Genomic DNA, 21,960 nt, shown 5'->3' with positions numbered 1-21,960 from the left:
CAAAGCCTTGCATATCTGTTACAGCACAGCGGCCGTTTCATGTGGTGGTTCTGTATGTGTTTGTGTGTGTGTGTGTGTGTGTGTGTGTGTGTGTGTGTGTGTGTGTGTGTGTGTGTGTGTGTGTGTGTGTGTGTTTGTTTCTTGGCAGGGGAGGATGGCTCACACATTGGGCCGTGGGTGGGTGTGTGTGTGTGTGTGTGAGGTGAGTGGGTGTTTTTGAGGAGCTGTGACTGGAAAGGGAAATGATCAGTGGGAGTAGAAAAAGGGAGGAGCAGAGATAGAGAGAGAGACAGACAGATGGACGGAGACGCACACACCCGAGATCAATTTTTTTTTTTTTTACAGTAACAACCGCCCTGACTGCGAGTTATTTTCTACAATTTTAGAGACGACTTCATAACAAGCGCGTCATTCGTTCATTCATTCACCTGTAGAATAAAATCAATTTTGTCACATAACTGCATCTTTAAATTTGCCGGTATGTCAGCAAACACCTATAAATGAAAGTTTAGAGACATACAGGCAAAAGTTTTTCGATTCGACATTTTCTGGACCAAACTAATTAATCGATTATGAAAATGATCTTTGGTTACTGTTCTCATAAGAACAGCTTGACCTTCATCTGTGATTATTGTTGATTATTTTCTGAAATTAATACTGTAAAAAAAAAAGGTAAAAAACACAATAATGAATGTTTTAATCATCACAATACAGTTTGTTTATAAGTATATAAGTATGTTTATACATAGAGAAACTTATATATATATTATGTATAATTTCTTAAACTTTCAAATGTTTTTAAATTAAGTTATCTTTAATTATTAATAATTGATAATGACCTATTTTTGAGATTCAAAGATATAAAAACTAAGGTGATCTCACATCATCAACTTGAGTTTTTAACCTCGTTTTGCTTTAAGTTTCATTCAGCTTACTAATGTTCTTTATTCATATATCTCTTATCAAAATAGTGTAAAAAAGAGTCAAATCCAATAATAATAACTTTAAAAATTGGATAAAACTATATCCAATAAAACAGAGATTTGTAAAAGTAAAAGTACCAGTAGAGGAAACTAAGATTTCATTTATCATTGTGTGACAAATTCTACTGTTGTGAAGTAAGTCTGTGAGATTTAGCAGCGCCTGTAGCCTCGTGTTGAGGTTTGTGTCTTTGCTAATTAGCTTTGATATATTCGTAAAGTCTTTGTCATCAGTTCACCAGCTGGACACATGAATCCAGGTTCCATTTAAATCAGAAGTTGACTGTTGTCCAGTAAAAAGATTGGAAAAAAAACATGGACGTAAATGTATCTCATGCTAGTTAGCCTTGTTAGCCATTGTTAGCCAGTCGCTAACAACGTTCCACATGTTATTTTACACGCATGTTGACGGATAAAAATGAAACCGGACCATGTGTACAACTGATTTAAGACGGAAGTGTAATGAACAGTAAAAATAACAAAACAGCAGAGTTTGTATTTTTTACTAGTGACGTGAAAGGCAGTTATTTTAGAATCCCGTGCTGGTGTTTATTAGGTTCCTCTCATTTTTCCAAATTGGAAATCAGACCTGAAGGGACGTCTTTCCAGTTGAAATTTCCGACTCTAAGCTCAGAATTTCCAACTTCCGCCCAGAGCTGGAACTCACTATTAAAACCTCAGTGGAACATTCAAGACCTCCATAAAATCTGCTGACCTTTTGGAACATAGAGGTTTTATTTTATTTATTTATTTATTTTTGGTTAAGAGAAGGTTACCTGTAGGAATTCAAGATAAAATAAATATGATGATGATGTCCCACCGATGCTCTCACCTGAGCTGTCAACAGCCTTTAAAAAACACCAGCGTCTTTTAAAGCCAACTGGTGTTCGTCCAGTTCAACATGACTTTTCCATCAGATTTGACTCGTCCATCTATCTGCTGTCATCGCCGTCGTCTGACGCTTTACTGCCTTTTTTTAAAGATCTCTTTGTCTTCTGGTTTCTTCTGATTGCGTCCCAGTGTTGGATCCAGGTCGGGCCAGGTCCACTTTGTACTCCAGTCAGGTACAATCTCGTCTCCGTCTTGAGTGGATCTGTGTTATTTGTAGAGAGGATGATTTCATTTAACAAATTGCATGTTTCAACACAAGATGTTGCTTGTGCACGTCTTTCTTCACAGTCTGTGTTTATTGGGTTTATTTAGGGTTTTTGGATTTGACTTTTTTCTTTTCCTGATGTGCGATCCAGGGATTGTGACCAATACTGGACAATACGCCACGGAATATTGTATCGGCTCATGCATAGCTGTCTGTTCGGATCACCTCGTGCGTTCGGTTTATTGATGTCCAACTTGTGTGTATTTCAAGAACGTCTTTTCAGATTTGGCACAAACGTTGACCTGAACTCAAGGATGACCTCATTAATCGTGACCTCACGAGATATTTTCCTTTTGTCAGGTCCACCTGTGCGTGTTATTCACGATTGGAGACGACTTTTGTAGACTTAAACTTGGTTGGTAAAATGAAAAATCTGTTCCCTCTTGTATCTGCTGTCCTGGTCTTTTACTGCTGTAAAGCAATGTCACTGAGTTTTTGAGGTACTTTTACTGCATTGTTGTCAGTGTAATATTATTTTATATAAGTGAGACCACCTCAAAATGTGAACTGATCAATGGAATCTGAAGACATTTCCATCACGGTTTGGAATAGGATATCCCTGGGTCAGACTGGTCTAACCGTACCATACCATTTTACTCTGGTATCCCATCGGAAAGGCTGCCAAAAAATGGAACTGTTTGGGCTAGTTATTTTGGTACTACTCCTAATGGTAATGCAGATAAATACACATCAAACTGAACCAAACTGAGCCGTTCCACAAGCTTCCATATTTACTGTAATAAATGTTCAGTAGTTACATTTTAAAGAGTCCAAAACCCATGAAGGGTTAATAAAATGATGCAGAGTGTCACTGAACCCTGGTGTTGGTGCTTAACAAAGCGCTTTATAATGATTTCAGCACTTTATTTTACGCAAGAGTATTGATTTTTAAATGATACCATTATTGCGTCGTTACTGGTTTCTTCCACCGCCGCGTCCAACCAGGTGGCGAGGTCAAAACGCAGGCTGCCAAACATGGTTCGGCGAACAGATACGTTTCGCTCATAATTGAGAATAATGAAAATAATCTAATCTGATTTCCCCTGCTGGACGAACGGCAGCCTTTTCCACTCGGCGGCCGTCCATGATTCACAGATGCCGGTTTCCACGGGCAACCGGGGAGCCGCTGCTGTGGCCTCCCGACTGTGAAAAGAAAAAGTGTAGCAAAAACTTCCAGGCTGGCTTTTCCACATTGATGTACAGTTTCCGTTGTGATCAGAAGTAGCTGTTTGGGTTTGCAAAGAGGGGGTCGGTGGCCACACACACACACACACACAGAGGGAGGAAATGAGGAGGGCACACACGGGGCACGCGGGTGTAAAAAGGTGTTTATGCTTATTTACGTCTCATCTGTCCATATTTACCAGTGTAGTCGTGTTCTAGCACATGTTTTGATTGTATGTCGGCATTATTTGTTTACCTACGTCTCTAAATGAACTAAAACAGTGCAGCGCGGCATGTTTTTTTATTTTTATTTTTTTGGGCGAGATCATTTCTCACGACCACCCCTCCCCCGGCCGCTCGCGTCTGTGTGTGTGTTTTGCATTTTTCCTCTTGTCGCTGCGTTGGAATTAGAACCATCACAACGCGGCGACGCTACCTTGTCGAGTGTGCGCACACACTCAAACACACACAGGTTGGCACAGCTGTCCTTTTAAGGACTCTACATTGAATTCCAGTCCATTTGAGCGCCTAAAACAAAGACTTACCGCCTTTAGAAATGAGGTTCTGCCTCATTAGGACCAGGTTGTGGTCTCCATGAGGACTCCTTGTCCTGATAAGTACACACACATAATTCAAAGTTAAATCCCTCTGCAATTATAGAACCTAATCAAATTTTCCTTCATGCTTGTCAACAATCTTCCCCACAAACATGTTTTCACCCGTTGAATGTTTTTGTTTTCGTTTGTTTTTCATTGGCACATTCTCTTGTTCTCTCTCTCTCTCTCTCCATCTGTCTGTTTCTCTCGGTGCGTCTCTATCATCGGCTCTTGGTCTTGATCCCGTCTCTTAGTCTTTGTGCAGTAATTTTGCATTTGAAAGGACCGACCATGGGATCATGAGGGGGCAGACTCTCTGAGAGGAATTGGTGTAGAATATTAATTGTTTTCTTTTTCTTTTTTTCTTTCTTCCCCCCTCTTTCTTACTCCCTCCTCCTCCCCTTCCCTCCTCCTCCTCCTCCCCCTCATGGGAAAACTGCCCACATTTCCTCTGCTTGCCACACTCTTCTGCAGAGACACACTCAATCCAGGATGTCTTTATTAGTTTATGTTTGTTGTTTTTTGTTTGTTTTTTTTATTATTGTTTTTGGAATTGTTTTATTTACCAGCTTTTATTTTGACATTTCATTTAGTTGTAGGCAGCTTTAAGCTCTGACATCATTTACAACAAATGTAATAGATAATTAAATGTAACGATCAAATCCAGAAAACAATTATCTTGTTTTCATTTGAATAAAAAAAACTCAAATACAAAAAGGTTCCCAAAGAGATTCTGCCTAATTTGAACTATTTCTCTCATATCCATAATTTCTCCTACTCCTTACTCCTTTTCTTTCATACTGTCATATAATCCCCTGATATTTCACCTGTAACAGTCTCAGATTGGCTATTTTTACTATTGCTATTACTATTATTACTATTATTGCAGGTACGTGTGACTCCAGAGCTGCAGGATCCAGATCCGGCAACAAAGCACTTAATAATGACAGTATTGTTGTCATTATTGCTCTGTTAAAATTGAAATTGGTATTTCATGCTACTGCTTGTATGAATAACATTATAAATACTAAAAAAAAAAAAAACAACCATCTTTAGAACCACTCTGCCCGCAATTAATGCCGTCACATTGCGTTATCCGTGATGTCCTGTATGCGCACTGTAACGCTCCTGCTATTTTTAAATAATGATGGGTTTTATTCTTGTGAGCAGGTACTGAAAAAAACACCAGTTACCAGAAACGATCACTAATGGAAAATCTCTCTATGGGCCACCTTACATGTTTTGTAACCTGTCTCTTAAAGGAAAAAATATCATTAAAATAAATATTCCTATATTCCTATACCAGCTACCACGACAGAGGGGAGGCTAATAATAATATTGCATCTGAACGAATGAACAAACTTACAATAACTTCTGGCTCCACTTGTAATTAAGAATATGGACCAGTAAACCCCTGGTGCCATCTCCCTGAATTGATCACATTTTGGGAATGAACCCTCTTAAATCAAAATCGCAGTTTTATCCGTGGCTGTCACTCCGCCCTGCACACCACATCACATTACTGCATCTACAGTGACCTCAGAGACTGATGAGATAAACATTTCTGCCCCTGGACCCTCCCTGCCCCTCGCTCGTACCAAACCCCAGCGGCTGTCATGCTCCGTCTTTCAAACCTCCCTCTGCTCCCAACAATGGCGCGCTCCCTAATTGTCAGCCGTATCAAGCCGCTAACCGGACGACCCGTCTGTAGGGGTATCGGGTGGTAATCAGCGCGGCGGGCTACAGTTAGCGCTGTCACTCTGACGTCACGCGACATGCCTGCATGATTAGTCCTGGTTCAGATCCAGCTGACCTGCATTGTCACCTGTGATCAGTGTCCCCCAAAAAGAACGTCCACAATGGGACAAACACTGTTCATTAGGGAGTTTGCGGTGTTGTAAAGTGGGACTATGGGTTGTGACGCGACGCAGCGCGGCGTGATTCCCGGGGATTCAGCTGCCATGTTGTCTGGAGCCTGGAATTCCAGGTTTTCTAACCAGGATTATGTATCACAGGATTATATATCCAGATAGATAAACAGAAAAAAAACAACAATGTTAATTTAACCTATGAACTTGAACCTGATTTATGTTAAGTTTTTCAACCATTTCTTTTTTTTCAGTGAAGTTTATCTATACAGTATACTGTATATTTCTTTATTAGTGAAGAACATAACTAGTAACCTGCTTTTTTTACAGTTTGTACATTTACTTTTTTCAGTTCACAACTCATAAAAACTAAATTGATACTTGTACGCAATAGATAATGGCTGTGACTTGAGGAAAAATATCTCTTTTCGACTTTGCTGACTCATATTACACTTGTCATTTGTGACGTAATCTTTATAAATCAAGCTTCTGGCACAAGCTTACTCGGCGTAGAATAAAATAACTTCGCTTTGATAGTGGTTGAATAAATAAAATGATTCAAAAAACAACAATTCTAATCGGGAAAAATACAGGACATTCATTGAAATCGATATAACAAATGGTTCAATTTGCTAATTGTGTTAAAAATGAAATGATTAATTGTGCAGCCCTTAATTAAAATGTTTTTTTTTATGTTATTGAGTTTGATTCCATTGCCACTATTAATGAGGGGAATAGAATTTTCTATTACTAAATCTGAAAAATAAATAATTATCGGTGTAATAAAAAATCCAGATTCCACTTTCCAGTTTACGTGCAAACACGCCCACTGCTTTGATTACAATTTGCCTAATCTGTTGCAGGAAACGTAGACTTTTTGTGTCATAATGAGCTTTTTTTACTCGTTTGGTTTGTTTCTAATCCCTAAAGAGTGATGAGAGATGAGTCTATAGTGAATAAACGCACATGAAGCACTTTGACCACTGTGTCTCTCTCGATCACGCGGAGCCTCAGAGATGCAGAACTCTCCGTCATCAGGTTATTTTGGCCGACGCGTCGCCTCATGCCTGTGATGTTACGTGATTCGTCTGCTTGGCTCGTCCACTGTGGAAAAACATCCGTATGAAACATGTCAGCCGCCGCCGCCGCCGCTGCTGTGAGCTTGTTACTACCATTCCCCTCCTCCTGCCGTACGAGCGCCGCACACACACACACACACACACACACACACACACTGATGTCTTTCTCAGATGGGACTGGGATGTGCTACTCGCTCTCGACCGCAGTCCAGTCCAGTCCAGTCCGCCCACTCTCCACCTTTTGATGTGCTTCCATCTGTCTGTTCCTCTTGTTTACCGTCTGCTCTGTTTCTCCTCATTCGTACTTCATTCTCTCATTTCCTTCATATCTGAGAAAAAAACTCACTTGGAATGCATGTGGTGAGATTTGTTTGACTTTATTTAGACTTTATATCTGTGACTTTCTCCTCTCTCTGATATAAATGAGCCGTCTACTTTCACCTCACTTGACCTGACATTAGATCTTTGTGTTGACGGTGTCCATTTAAACACGAGTCGTGAACCGTCATTTCTGTTCAAAATCAAAGACTCACTTGCGTTACATTCATAATGATCTGTCTCACATTCTAGACCTGTATTTTTGAAGGAAAGTATGCAATTGTTCTTCTTTTCATTCCTCTTCCTTTCGATTTTTTCCGCCCATAACCAACTATACCATTGTCATACACCATGTGATTGTATCTCAGATTTATAGCAGCTGTTTAATGTCTGTGCTGATTGAAACGTCCAAATACGACGATGATATTTCATCATCTATATTAGATGGGCAGCCCATGGATAGGATAGAGCGATATACATTCTTCACTTTCAGATTACCACTACAGACATCACTTAATTAAGAGTTTATTCATTAAGTCCAGTGTCTAAGAATTAGTGACATCTTGTGGTGAAACTACAGATTTCCACAAATGGAAGACTCCTCCTCCTAAACTAAAAATCTGAGGCTACAAAAACCAAAACGTTTTTTTAAAGTTTTTTTAAAGCTATTATACACTTTTACAAGCATACTTCTATTTCCTGCCAATGACGCTTCACTGGACCTTTAAAAAAAACCCACTCAATTGTGATATTTCACACATTTAAGGCAGAACATTCAAAGTCATTTTTGTAATGCATATATCAGCTGTATATTGAACTACTATTCCTCCTTTTTATGTTGATATATATGCTGTTTATCGGCCGTCTATTGTCTCATGTGCCTCTGACATGTCAGTATTTGATCTGCCTGTTGTGTCACGCACCATCATCAGCCGCTGCACGTCAACTGTCAACTGTCATATTTGTAAAGAGACATTCCGACAGCTCTTTGCGTTCGCAGCGTTCGGCACGTAGCCTTGCACGCGACCGTGTCACGTGACCGCTGTCACCTGTCTCTCACACTTGTGCACGCCGTTGCCGTCGACCGTGTGATTGATATCTTTTCCGGGTGTATCTCGTTGCTGCATTTTTGTCTGCGTGTCTGGAGCCTCGCAGGCGGATCCAACCGTTGTTGGCGCGTGCAGCTCCAGTTCTCTTTTCTTTTTCTTTTTTTATCATTATTATTATTATTATCAGTAACATAAAACGTCTATAGCTCTCGGGTGACTCGTCACTAAAACGCTTTTCAATATCCATAACAGACACGGAGGAAGAAAGTAAAAAAAAGTGGTCATGAGGATGAAGCTGTGAGGCCACGTGCCATCAGCACAAACTCAGGGAGCTGCTTGTGAGGAATATGAAAACATTTTGTTGTCTTGCACATAATCCACATAGTAGGAAAATGGTGTTTGTTCACTTTTTCCGTCCCTTGACCTAAGCTCCGAGGACGATGTGAAGACGAGGGAGGGAGTTTTGTACGTGTTGCTGCAGCCTGTGCCGATAATCGAATATTTCAGGGAAGTAAACAGAAATCTGCGCGCGGCTCTGGATTCAGTCATTGATTAGTTGTGATCGCCGTGGCTTGTGTAACTGTCGTCCCCGCTTAAAGGGACACCAAGAACAAATCCACAGTGCCGTAACGCGGAAACCATTGTTTCCTCAGTTTAAACTGTCTGTGTCTGTCTGTCTGTCTGTCTGTCTGTCTGTGGTGTCGCGGGCAAATCCAAGGTCTGCTGCGGATCTGTGTGGAAGGTTCGCGCTCCGTAACGCTTAAACAAGCATTTGGTTCAGTCGGTTACGATTTCAGGGTTTTCACTCACGGGTTCCGGAAAAGCGGTGCCTGTTGCTCTGCAGTAGTCATGCGAAGTCATTTTGGGTTTATTAAAACGTCCGTAACGTGCTGCGCTCTTTTAATTGTAGTTTTCTTTATTTGTTTTAGATTTTTGGATGACGTGTTGCGCACATATACGCGTTTCTGTTGTGAGGTTTTACAAGAAGGGCTCCAGATATATTAATATGTCTCAAGATACTGAGACAAAAGCACCAAAATGGCTCCTTATAGACAAAAGTGAGTATTTTAACTTAACATAACTGCTTTTATCATTGAATTACTTCTTAAGATAAGATAAGATTTCATTAGTCCCGCGTTGGGGACATTTACTTAACTTAGCTTACATTTTCTTAACTTTATACACAAGCAGGCACCACGATGTTGATGTCTTATTTTCATGAAACTCAAACAGTTCACGACCTAAACACATGGAAAGCAGCATTTCTCTTTGAAAACCGACTGATTTGATTGATTAACTTGATTTCGTCCGGTTGACCGACTTTTAAACCGAGCAGCGTTTCACATTAACTCAATCAGCCTTCTCAGAAACTCACGTTATTTTCTTGGACTCTTATTAGATAAAGAAATAAATGAAGACGTCGACTGCATCGCACAGCTGATGTTTATTTATTTATTGATCGCCTATTGCACTGGATTGCATTAGATCGTGTGTGTGTGTGTGTGTGTCTGTAATTGCATCCACTCACGCTGTGTGTATATTCCAAATGTCAGCGTTCACAAACTAATAAAAACACAGCGTGACCTGAGGTTTTAGTTTGACCTTTTTGAGTTTGCGTTGTCCTCATTCAAAGCTGAAGAGCAACATTCTGTGTTATAATCTAGTTTGGACTTGTTTGTGTGAATCTCAGCCCAATTATATGTATATTTTTTTTGTTCATTTCCTCCACTATCTGAATAAATTCAGGTTATTTTCCGTAGTTTTGACTCCATCCAGGTCCCCCAGAGCCTCACAGCCCCCCTGCTGCTACAGGAACCAGCTGATGGTGGAGAGAAAAAAAGAAAACCAACAAGGCTTCTGGGAAAACAAGCACTCGGCTGTTAACCCTTTCACTGACACCTGGCATGTGGAAAGATAGGTGGAAAAAAAACCCCGTCCTTTTTTAAAATATCATTTTCGTTTTTATTGCAAATACATATACAAAAGATTCTTTGCAGACAAATACAAATACATGGCGTGATGAAAATAAAACGAGAAGAATGATATGGAGAGAAAGAGAGGAACGGTCCCTCTGTCGATCATAGCAAAAACAAGAGAAGCTGCAACTGAGATATCGTTTTCCAGTTCGGACTCACAAAGGAAATTCACAGACAACAAAAGTCAAAATCGTACACGTTTCGTTAGATAGGCCCCTCCTCCCCCGCCCAACCCTCAGGAAAACTTAAAATAGACATTTCAATGAGATAAATAAACAAACAAACACACACATAAAGAAAAGATGATTACAGCGTGTACCTATTTTTTTTTTTTTTTTTTTACTCTCCGCCTCTCTGCACAAATTTAAAAGCGGGGAATTATATGACAATTCATGACTTTATAACGAGAAGAGTATGCAAAATAATTACTTTGAAATAAAATTAATGCTAATAAATAAATAGATTTTTCTAAAAAAACAATGGGACTTTTGACCTGGGACGGGAACGGTGGTGGGGGACACCAGCATGGTGGGTGGATGGGGTCAAGGTGACTTCCTGTAGCTGTCAAACACATGCTGTGAGACGGTTAAGTGTAATCTCAGCTGTGGCCGTCGCTCTCACACACAAACACACACACACACACAAGCATTAACACACGCACACAAATAGAAAAACTTTTCAGAAAAATGTGAAAATCCAAGGCACAGAAGGTTTGAAAATGGAGCTTCAGTCTCCCGCTAACCCGCCCCCCCGTTAAGACAACACAACATTGTGAAACTCTCTCTCTCTCGTGTTGCCTCATAGCTTTTCCAACGATTATGACACATAACTTCAGAAGAAGAAAAAAAAAAAATGTGACAGCATAAAACCGCTTAAATACAAACCATATTTGCTCAAAAGGCAGCAGAGAAAAAAAAAAAGAAGAGCAAAGCAAACTGTAAAAATGACACTACAGACGATCGTGTTGTTGCTGTGCAGCTGCTGAACGGGTTAAAATATAAAGCTTTTAAAGTTTTATATCTACACACACGAATACAGTACAGTAACAACATGGTGATAGCATTAAAACGCCGTTATGAACGCATTAATACTGCGTTATTACACTGTCATTACCACGCTGGTCCGTGTTACAGTAGAAATGACCTCACCCATTACAAAATTATTGCCATGACTATGACCATATTGTTTCCTGTACTGTAGTATAAAGTGTTAACATAACAAAAAAGTAATAATTAGCCCCTCCTCCTCCTGCCCCGCCCCCCCGAACCCCCACGAGTTACAAACTGCCAGCGTATGAAAGAAGAAAATAAAACCAAACATGAAACATACACAGTACCTACTGAAAATTATCAACAATCAATTATTCAAGTCCTCACAGAGGATTTAAGTCTTTTCATCTCTCTAAATATATATATTTATGTATATATATATATATATAGTTTCTATCATAGCAAGGCACGATGTGAGCCAATCACAAGTCCAGCTCTTCTCCTCTGCTGTGAATTCAAGTGTCTGATTCAAGGGAAGAACTCTCCCTGCGGTAAAGTGTGTGTGTGTGTTTAAGTGTGTGTAAAAGTGTGGCTGTACACGTGTGTGTGTGTGTGTGTGTGTCTGATTCATGATTCAGGGTCTGGTGAGCTGGGTGTAAACCGGAGCCTGCTCCCAGTGCTGCGGGCTGCTCTGGGGGATGGAGGGAACCCCCGCGTTGTCGGCGATGGGCGTGTACATGGGCCTCTGGCTCGGGCTGCTCATGTAGCTGAAAGTCGAGTACAGCCCCGAGCCTTGGCTGTAGTACGAGGCCGCCGCTGCTGTGGTGGTGCTGCCGCCCCCCTGGTGGTCAGAGAAGTCATACTGCTGCTGCTGTTGCTGCTGCTGTTGCTGCTGCTGCTGCTGTTGTTGTGCCCTGGAGATGGCAGCTGGGTAGGCGGAGGAGGGCGGGCTGTAGTGCTGCAGGTTGAAGGGGCTGTAGGCGATGTGCTGCGGGGAGCCCTGCTGCTCGCTGTAGTGGCTCGGACTCAGCTGCTCCGTCTTGATCTGCGTCCTGTGTTGCTGGCTCTCCGAGCTGTTGCTGCTGCTGCTGCCCAGCGTGGTGAGAGTGTGCTGCTGCGGTTGTCCCTGCTGATTCTGGCTTTTCGCCATCCAGGCGGCGCCGCCTCCCGCCTGTGGGCTGACCGGGGCCCCGCTGGTGATGCTGTAGCTGCCCGTGTAGGTGACCGGCGCGGCGTTGCCGGGGACGCCCGGGTGGCCGTTGGGCGGGAGGTACTGGTCGAACTCGTTGACGTCGAACGTCTCGATGTGGGAGATAACGTCGCTGCTGAGCTCGCCGATGTCCACGTCGCGGAAGTCGATGTTGAGCTGGCGACCGGTGGGGCCGTCAGGCAGGGAGCGGAGGCTGCCTTCACGCTTTAGGTCCATCTTGCCTGAGCTAACATCAGTCTTTGGGGTGGTGGGAGGGGTTGGGGGCCCCTGGGAGCCTGGAAGTTACAAAACAGAATAACACACATGAGAGTTTGCTTTTATATCAAAGAAGGTTTTTTTTTTTAACCTTTTTAACATTCTCTTTTTGACCTCCCCTTAAAATAAAGCTGAGCAAGTGTTAAGACTATAGACTCAAGACTGAGTCTATAAACTACTATGTGAACTGACAAATAAAAGGTTGGTTTTCTTACCTGAGTGCTCACCAGGAGAGTGCACCTCTCCCATGCTGGAAGCCGGAGAGTCCGCCTGCTGGAGAGCCTTGAAGATGGCATTGGGAGAGATGTGCGTCTGCTCGCTGCCGTCCTCAGACTCGCTCTGTCCGTTCTTCACGGACTTCCTCCGCCGCGGCTGGTACTTGTAGTCTGGGTGATCCTTCTTGTGCTGCACCCGGAGCCGCTCAGCCTCCTCCACAAACGGCCGCTTCTCCACTTCATTGAGGAGTCTGTGCGTAAAGAGGAAAATTAATGGACTTGTTCACTTAAATATATTATGACCCTAACTGGAATCGGATTAAAATGCTTAATTATAAAGCCAAGACATCATTAATAATAAAAAAAAGTAATTTGCTGATCGATTTCTTGATTTATTTATTGATTAATTGACAAACACGGCACAAATACATGCGTAAAAGCAGAACTTTTTTCCACACTTACCTCCAGAGTTTCCCCAGAGTCTTGCTGAGCTCTGCGTTATGCAGGTGCGGATACTGATCCGCCAGCTTCCTCCGCGCAGCCTGAGCCCAAACCATGAAGGCGTTCATCGGTCTCTTCACGTGAGGCTTGTTCTTAGTAGATCCGTTAACGCGCACCGGCATCGGCACCAGCGTCCAGTCGTAGCCCTTGAGCACCTGGGACACGGCCTCGCGGATGCACGCGGGAAACTTATCGTCCTCGTCCTTCTTGAAGTCGATCAGGGTCCCGTCCGCTCTCAGGAGCCCGTTCTCCGACGGCCGGGTGTTCTCGGTGTCGGAGCCCGAGCCGGACGGGCACGGGGAGCCCGCGGAGTCCTCGGACATGCTCGGGCTCGGGGCGTCAGAGAGACACTTGTCTTGTTCCTCCGTCATCTTCAGGTAGGGGTCGAGGAGATTCATACGAACAACTTTCTCGTGCCAAATTACGCGTGAAATCGGGGGAAGTCAATGACGCGCTGTCGCGAGAGGGGAAATAAATCAGCCCCTGGATGTGAGTTTAACTCACCAGGATGAGTTTGAGTAAAGTCGCTTGAAAACGGCAGCTGGTTCTCTCTCTCTCTCTCGGCTCCGGTGCGTAAAACCGATTTGGAGAGCGAGTGTCTTTACGCACGAGCTTCTCTCAGCCTTCCTGGGCGCTTTCTGCAAAATGGATCCGCACAAAAACCAAAAAAAGCCTCGCAGGTGACAGAGTCTGCTCTCAACTCTGCAGCATGAAACGGTGAAATGCTCCTGTCTGCTTCTTCTCCAAGTACATTCCCCCAGAGCGCGCGAGTGCTTTGAACTGCGAGGCTCGTGGATGCGGAGCTTATAAGAGCGTTACCATGCCGCACAGGAAAGCCCGCAGCTGATTGGCTGGGAACGTGTGACGCGAACGCGAGTGGGTCTGATGGAATTTGATCCCCCCCTCCCCTCCACCGCACGCACACACACACACACACACACACACAGAAAACAGACACTTTCTCCGTACCAGCCAGTAAATACAGCGTGCTGTTTGATTCTGTTGGATATTAACTACCTTTTCATGAAGGAAACGTGATTTTAAACATGTGGTCCTAACTAAACCTTTATGTACAGGTATTTTAAAAGCATAACTGACTGAAAGTTGATTTGTTTTGATGAAAAAAAAAACCAAAACACTGACATTCATCTCGAAACCATATCAAAAATAGCAAGTAAATGAAAAGAAGGCCACACAATGTCATTTAAACACCACATTTCATAATCTTTAAACTGCTCTGTAAAGTCTTCACTCAACTCTCTCTCTCCACACTGCTCCTATACTTACAGTTGCATATTCTGGTCAATAGGGGGAGACAGCAGTCTGGAAACATCCCTGTCTTGCTCCTGTTGCTGAGAGCAGCAACAGCAGCAGCAGCAGCAGCAGCAGGAGGAGGAGGAGGAGGAGGAGGAGAAAGGAGCTCCTGTGGACTGAAGTAATGCAACAGTTGCAGTCAGTCCCCAGCTCCTGAATTTTATCGCTCATCTCATTTCAAACAACAGCAGCAGCAGCAGCAGTGATCCAGTCAATGGGAGATTCTGTTCAATTTTGCTGAATGTTGAATTTCTGGCCTCACTCTTTCACCAAATAGTTTCTAAGCAACTCTTTTTAAGAACTTCATATTCATTGTAAAATGATTTATATATATATATATATATATATATATATATATATATATATATATATATTCAAGTGTCTAGAAGAACATTTTCTTTGTGCTCGTGATTTATTTTACATTTTCATTTGCTTTTATCGCTCGTGGATGAAGTATTCATCCTCCACTTAGGTCAAAATTGTCAGTAAATGCAAGTATAAAGCTGTTAAAATGGATCCTCGCACATGATTTGACATGACTGACCTTTTCTAGTGCAGCCTGGGTTCGCGGCAGCTAAGGAATCGAACCACAAACCCACTAAAACAGCAGGAGACCTGATCCACTGAGCCCCATTCCAGTGAAAACAATTTAAAACTCAGTCTTAAACAGTTGCAGTATAGGCAAAATCAATTTTACAACCGAAATCACCCCACTCAGAAATGTAATACTACGTGCAAACATCCCTTAAATGCTGTTGTTGGTCGATGGCAGTGAGTTACTGTGCAAACTGCCACAGAAAGCCACTTTTTATTAATTGTTTACAGCCTTTGAAAATCAAGTGTCCGCCAGTGTTGCTGTATTTCCCTCAAACACGGTGGAGTAGAAGTTTATAGTTGCAGAAAATGGAAAAAAAAAACTCATGTTAAGCACTTGAGTAAATCTACTTAGTGACTTTCCACGGCTGCCAACTGTATTGTTTCCACACACACACACAGTTTTGTGCAGGTATTCTTCTGAGGACACTGCACTGACAACCATTCACTAGGAACATCCTAAGCAAAGTGTTATCCCTCCTCACAAATGTGCTTCAGCCTCTGTAGGACCAGGTTTTGGTCTCCATGAGGACTCCTGGTCAGTGTTTATGCCAGAGAAGGTTCTAAAGAGGCAACAAATACAAGCACACACACAGAGCCACCTTTTGTCCTTTCACGTCGGCCGAAACTCGTCGCGCACTCTGCCGTGGAGGTAACATGAAGTGCTGCTGCTGCTGCTGCTGCTGCCGACGGTAACCTGCCTGCACACGCCCCCTTTGATTGTTTATTATGCTTTGTGGAGATGTGGAAATGTAAATCTCAGTTCAGGCTAATGTGGACAACATGTGCTACCTGAAGTCGCTCTTAATAGCTCACAGATGTCAGGTAGAGCTCATTTCTGCTGCTGCTGCTGCTGCTGCTGCTGCTGCTGCTGCTGCTGCTGCTCGCTCAGTCAGTCCCGGTGCAGTCGCACACGCAGACACCAAAAGCCACAGATGGAAATCTCTTCTCGCTTTCTCTCTTTCCTCCCCTCTCTCCCCTCTGTTTCCCTGTGTTGAAAAACAGAATACAACAACTGTCTCTAGGTGCTGTAATGTTGCTGTTTGTGTGTTTTGCTCCAAAGTCACTCGGTAATTCTTTTCACTCCCCGGGCAATTAGGCCTGCGGTTCCCAAACACAAGAGCCAAACATGGCCGTCTCCTTCAAACTCCACCCCCCCACAATGCAAGTTTATTTACACGAGACATGCTTATTTAAGACACTGGCTTTGAACACAAATAGAAGATTTGCACTCTGGCTCAGTGTTCATAGATGGCGCGCGGGGTCGTCACCAAAATGCTATCCTGCTACGCCGGGTGAGAGCAACACAGACGTGAACGCACTGACTCACAGTCGGTTTAACTTGGGTGGAAACACACGCACACGCACACACACACACACACTGCTGCTATTGACAGAGTAAATACGGCTAATGGAGGTGAGCGAGAAAGAAGAGGGAAACATCGACGGGGAGGAGCGAGAGGAAGAGGGATAATGGTAATAATGAGCAAAACAACATAGTTAGTGAGAAAAGACAAAAAAAAAGGAGAGTGAGGGAACCTTGTCTGTTTACCTGAAGACGTGCTCACACACACACACACACACACTCACACACACACACACACTGATATGACCTTCACGCCTACATGGCATCTTGTCAAAAAATCCCCAACATATGGTTGAACGCTCTGCTTCCTCCTCCACATCTCACGAGTTCCAGTTCCTCAAGACGTTGTTTCTTGTTACATCTGTGCGATAATGAATTCACTCGACGCCTCGAGTGCATATTTTAAAGATGGACGAGATGCTTTTATGGCTTAAAGCTGCAGCACGTAACTTTTTGTTGTTGAGAAAAACCGATACTGATTGCTAATTGGCTCTGTCATGCAAAACTATCAGACCTGACTACAGAAAAATATTCCGACCTATTTTGCAGCCATTTTTTTCATATTTAATAGTTTCTATTGATCCCTTTTAACCTTTTATCAAACAAGCACACACTGCGATACGATAATTATGCGACGGTTTGTGCTGTCAGGACAAATTCCATGTATTCTGGAAAGGGACATTTTAAGGCGTAGGTGTTAAAGGGTTAAAGCTAGCTTTCACTATATTATTCCTTTAGCACAAAAGAAAACTGGGACACAGCAGGTAGTTAGGAGTAGTAGTTTAGGAAAGAGATGGTACAAAGACAATATCTATTGTGTTTTTCCACATATCGATGCTTATTATGACCCAGCTCTTGCTCACTGACGTCTCACTTTAGCTTTAGCGACCAAAGAAAAGGCATTTTTTTGTGTTGATAGAACTTCTGTTGCATTTATTAAATCACTGAAGCTGCAGCGACTCCCATGTTTTGGTTGCTTCATTGCCTCATTACTAAAGTTGTCTGGGTAAAGAAGGGCCCTTGCCTAAAAGGATTTATTTTACTGGAATACACAAACATACTTACTGGGTTTATAGTCCGACACAAAGTGAAAAGCAAAGGCAGGCAGGGCGAGGTCTTGGGAAACTTCTCATCTTGACTTGGTGCTACAGCGTAAAAAATCTGAGTCAACTGCTAAACTCTTGTCTGCTTTCCTTGAGGGGGATCTCATCAGCCGTGCTTTACATCTCTTAGCTTCATTCCTACTCTGTCACCTGTGTTTGTCCAGATATGTACTTTACACACGACTCTGAAGGTGCAACATTCTATGCATCGGTATCTACTCTACCCCTGGTAACCCAATCAGAGTTCTATCAACCTTCTTAGGACACAAATCTGTATTTTTTTCCTTTTTCTCTTGGGGGGTAAAAAGAAGAATGACATGGAAACCATACACTGAGTATTTGTGTATCGTTACTTCCCAAACCGCTGCTGCGTCACGACTGGCACTGAGACCATTTGTTTATTCATCTTTTACAGTTCGACCGTCAGTGTTTTCATTAATGCGTATCTTAATTGCATAATCGTGAAGTGTGCGCCGACCGCGGCGACCACGCGACTCAGCCCGCCCGAGAAAAGAGGATTTCGTCGCGCGACGCGTTGCCGATATGTTGTTTTAGTTTGGAACGCTTCGAGTCTACGTGCAAAGAGCACATTTTGCTTTTGTAGACAAGTGAGTTCTTGTTCTCGGGTTATCTGAGCTTGTTCTTAAAAAAATCCCTCAAATGTTGAGGCTGAAAAACTAAAGCCCTGAAATAATTAAGACAGGAGAAGAGAAGTTGGGTGATGGGAGACCGGAGACCCAATGTCCAACATGGCCATCATTGCTGTATAACTATGTTTGTAATATGGTAACACAACAACACAAAACACTAACCTTTAACCCAATGTACTTTATTTTCTGCCTCAGCCTAGGAATCTGTATTATATCACTTGTTGCTCTGTAAGTGGTCAAGAAACTGACAAATACTCAAGGCTTTGGGAAACTGCTCCAACAGCCGAGCCAAACTGAGCATTTCAAAAGGTCTTAAGTGGAAAGATTCTATTTTTCTGCACCAAATTTGGAGAAAAAATGGCTGCAACTGCAAAAATACTGTACCAAGAAATAGTCAAATTAGTCGAAAACCTCAAAACAGATCTTTTTGTTGGTTGTTGTGAAACAGTAACAGTTTAGTGTCCGTCGTAAACATGCTGCAAATACGGTCATCGTTTAGTTTCTGCAGCGTGTGCGTAATGTCACGAGAAAGAGCAGAGGTTTCCAAATACCCGGAGCAGGATGGAGAGAGAATTTTAAAGGGAAACATCTCATCTCCCGGTGCCTGCAGCCTTCACATGGGTGTGATGTGCCATTCGTTGAGGATTCGCGGTGATTAATAGTCACCCTGAGCCTGTGCGATTCCGCTCCCCCTCTGATCTGAGCGTCTGTGCACCGGGTGTCTGTTGACCCAACGTCATTCTGCTCCTCGTGCTGTTTAAACAACACTTAGGAAAGACCTGGGAACTCCAAAGGAGGATGGCTCAAATCTGCCATCCATCACTGACCCACTCCCTGCTGCCTTCACTCTGAGTGCCTCACGCTTTTTTTATTTTTGCTTTCAAAAGCTAAAAAACCCATCATCCCTTAGTCAACACTCTCCCGTCTGACTAAATCCAGTAAAAACGCACATCTGAGCACTTTATGCCCCCGGACACATTTCCCCCGCAGCAAAGTTTGAGTTGTGACTGATTAAAATATGTGCATTAGCCGATCGTAACCGCGCCGTACGCGAGGGCTGGAGGAGCGAGAGGAAACCCAATCTGCTCGGGCAGAGCCGGAGAAAGCCGCAGAGGAGTACCGTTTCCCTCCGACGATATGGCTTGTGCAAACAGGCCTCGCTTTAACAAAAACAATGGTCTCACCCAGCCGGGCCAAGCTAACTAATGACAGATCCACACCTTAATGCTCAGCAGTTGTTTGGGTTTAGGCGAGGGAGGATGTGTGTGTGTGTGTGTGGGAAGGTTAAAGAATGGCAGTTGTCAGCGGGTGGCTCGTGCCACTGGAAAACTCCCCTCCCTCCCTCCCTCCCCGGACAGAGAGCAGCACCTAAGATCCGGGTGGAGATTGAGGGGGAGAGAAAAGCTCTGACGCGGCGAAACGCTACTCTGAGCAGCGCTCGGCGACCGACTGTAACGCAGCACATTTTTGCCGCTTATTGAATTGTGCAGGAGGCAGGATGGGGTGGTGAGTGAGGAGAGATGGGGGGGGGGCGAGCGCATACGTCTGAAATGATTCCTCAGTGCATTTTGGTTGCTCCAGTTTGTAACAGTAACAGCTTGTGTCCTGAGCAGAAGCTCAATTTCCTTTCTGGGTCTCTCTCTCTCTCTCTCTCTCTCTCTGTCTCTCTCTCTCTGTCTCTCTCTCTGTGTCGTTGCAGTTGCGGTTCATGGAAATTGGTTCCTGACGGTGTGTAATGATCTGATGTTTTTGACTGCCATTTGGTATCAGGTGGAAGCAGATCTAATCTTAGCATGTGTGTGTGTGTGTGTGTGTGTGTGTGTGTGTGAGAGAGTGTGTGTGCATGGCAACCTCGAAAAGCAAACGCCCCCGGGCATTTATTTCAAACCAGAAAAGATGCATCATCCACATGAAGTGTGGTGGAAATTCATGTAATAAATTCATTTTTTTTACAAAAAAAGGGGGCATATAAAAATCCGTCATTTTCCAATGTGTCGGGTGAAGGATATTTATTTTAGTGTGAGAATCGGAGCCAAATGCAGCAACAAAAAAATTCTCATTAAAGTCGTCTCGGATAGAATCATAGACTTACAGAGCAGCAGCAGCAGCAGCAGCGATTGAGACTTTATTGTCTCAATCACTAATTTCAGGTTTTCTTAAAAACAGTGTCGTTAATTATGGCCCCATTTGGAGTCGAATGATAATAAAGTGGTGTATGCTACGGTATATGGTCTGGTTATCACGGCTTTGACGTGGAGATGTCGCGCAAAGTGACCTGTTGTTTCAAGTAAACAAAATGGTGGATCGAAAGAGTGCTATATTTAGTTGGTTTTTTTTTAAACTAAGTTAACTTAACCAAGTTTTATACATTTGTTTTTCTACTTCAGAGTGCATGAAAGTGCTTCTTTAAGACTACCATATATAATGTAATCTCGTCATTGTGGATTTTGAATAGATGAATCCATCTTTTAGTGGATATATCTTTTTATTTCTGCAGTTTGTAAAACACATATTTGTGGTTATTCGTATTCAAATAAATGACAAAGGAAGGAGATTCCTTAAAAAAACACACATGCAGTTTATGTAAATGAATAAAACCTATACTGCACAAAATATTGAGATGATGACGTGAACATGTAATAATTTAATAACCACTTGAACATGAGCCGCTGCTGCTTCCCTCACTAGCTACCATTTGTCCAGTGTAGAAACAAAGAGACTGACTTAATGAAATGGTGATGATATCTCAGCGCCTTGGCTGCTTCCCTTCACTCAAACCTCCATCCTGCTTTAACCACAACCATCCGGATTGAAGGACCACTTTTGAAAGCACGGATGATTCTTGTACAGGATTTAGTGGCATAAAAAGTCAGTTGCTCAAGAGAAATGCCAATTGGCAACGTGTGGTGGGAATAACATGGTAGAAGTCACACACAGGCACATTATCAGTGCTGATTCTTCAGTACATTTTATCAGTTATACTCCATTCTCACTGGTGTAAAAAAAAAAAAGACATTTAATCCTGTGTTTAAACATGTTTTTGACCTTTGGGAATGTGTTTAATTGCCAGGTGAAATGACTCGACTGCATGTTTTTATATCGGCTTTGGCTCCGAGTGAGAACACAAGACCCGTGTGACCATGCTAATTTCTCCTTGGTCTGCTTCATATTTTGTCATATAGCAACACACGGCTAATGTTAGCATACCCATAAGCCGTGGATGTTTTTCGCCAAACTCATATTTTACAACTTTTATGTGACTGTATTTTACTGTTTCCTCAGGTGTTTAGCTATAATGTGAAATGGGCGTAATGTTAGCATAGCTGTTAACCATAGATATTTTTCAGCCAGCCTTACGTTTTAAAACTTGGGTCAGCAATTAGTATTTTTTATTTTATCTTACTGTATTTTGCTAGCAACTTTAAAATGTTCTCTTACTATTTCTTCAACTGATTGGCTATAATGACAAATGGGAGTGATGTTAGCATAGCTGTTAGCCATGGATGTTTTTAGCCAACCATACTTTTTGCAACTTAGGAAGAGTGGTTAGCATTTTTTAATTTTATCCTACCATATT

At 42.7% G+C, this 21,960-nt stretch overlaps 1 protein-coding gene across 2 annotated transcripts; it reads right to left on the bottom strand.

Moving 5' to 3' along the window:
- Positions 1-9,698: 9,698 nt before the first annotated feature.
- sox9a (SRY-box transcription factor 9a) lies at positions 9,699-14,120 on the bottom strand. Of its 2 annotated transcripts, XM_044014649.1 has the most exons (4): positions 13,318-14,120; positions 12,856-13,106; positions 11,776-12,660; positions 9,699-9,718 (listed from the first exon to the last, which is right to left on the bottom strand). In XM_044014649.1, exons 1-3 carry the CDS (start codon positions 13,752-13,754, stop codon positions 11,810-11,812), a joined length of 1,539 nt encoding a protein of 512 aa, XP_043870584.1. In that variant the 5' UTR covers positions 13,755-14,120; the 3' UTR covers positions 9,699-9,718; positions 11,776-11,809. The 2 variants fall into 2 exon arrangements, with proteins under 2 accessions (XP_043870584.1, XP_043870583.1); XM_044014648.1 differs by lacking the exon at positions 9,699-9,718 and having other exon boundaries at positions 10,562-12,660.
- Positions 14,121-21,960: the final 7,840 nt, after the last annotated feature.

The sequence above is a fragment of the Solea senegalensis genome, linkage group LG18 (assembly GCF_019176455.1).
Source record: "Solea senegalensis isolate Sse05_10M linkage group LG18, IFAPA_SoseM_1, whole genome shotgun sequence".
Classification (NCBI taxonomy): domain Eukaryota; kingdom Metazoa; phylum Chordata; class Actinopteri; order Pleuronectiformes; family Soleidae; genus Solea; species Solea senegalensis.
The sequence above is the reverse complement of the archived record's forward strand: the minus strand, read 5'-3'. Positions and strand labels throughout refer to the sequence as shown.

What these genes read in the sequence shown, in the direction of transcription:
- sox9a (XM_044014649.1), bottom strand. Translation starts at nt 13,754, where the DNA reads ATGAATCTCCTCGACCCCTACCTGAAGATGACGGAGGAACAAGACAAG. An exon ending in ACTCTGGGGAAACTCTGGAG is followed by an intron (nt 13,107 to 13,317) that starts GTAAGTGTGGAA and finishes CTTTACGCACAG; the next exon opens with ACTCCTCAATGAAGTGGAGA. An exon ending in CTCTCCTGGTGAGCACTCAG is followed by an intron (nt 12,661 to 12,855) that starts GTAAGAAAACCA and finishes TGTAACTTCCAG; the next exon opens with GCTCCCAGGGGCCCCCAACC.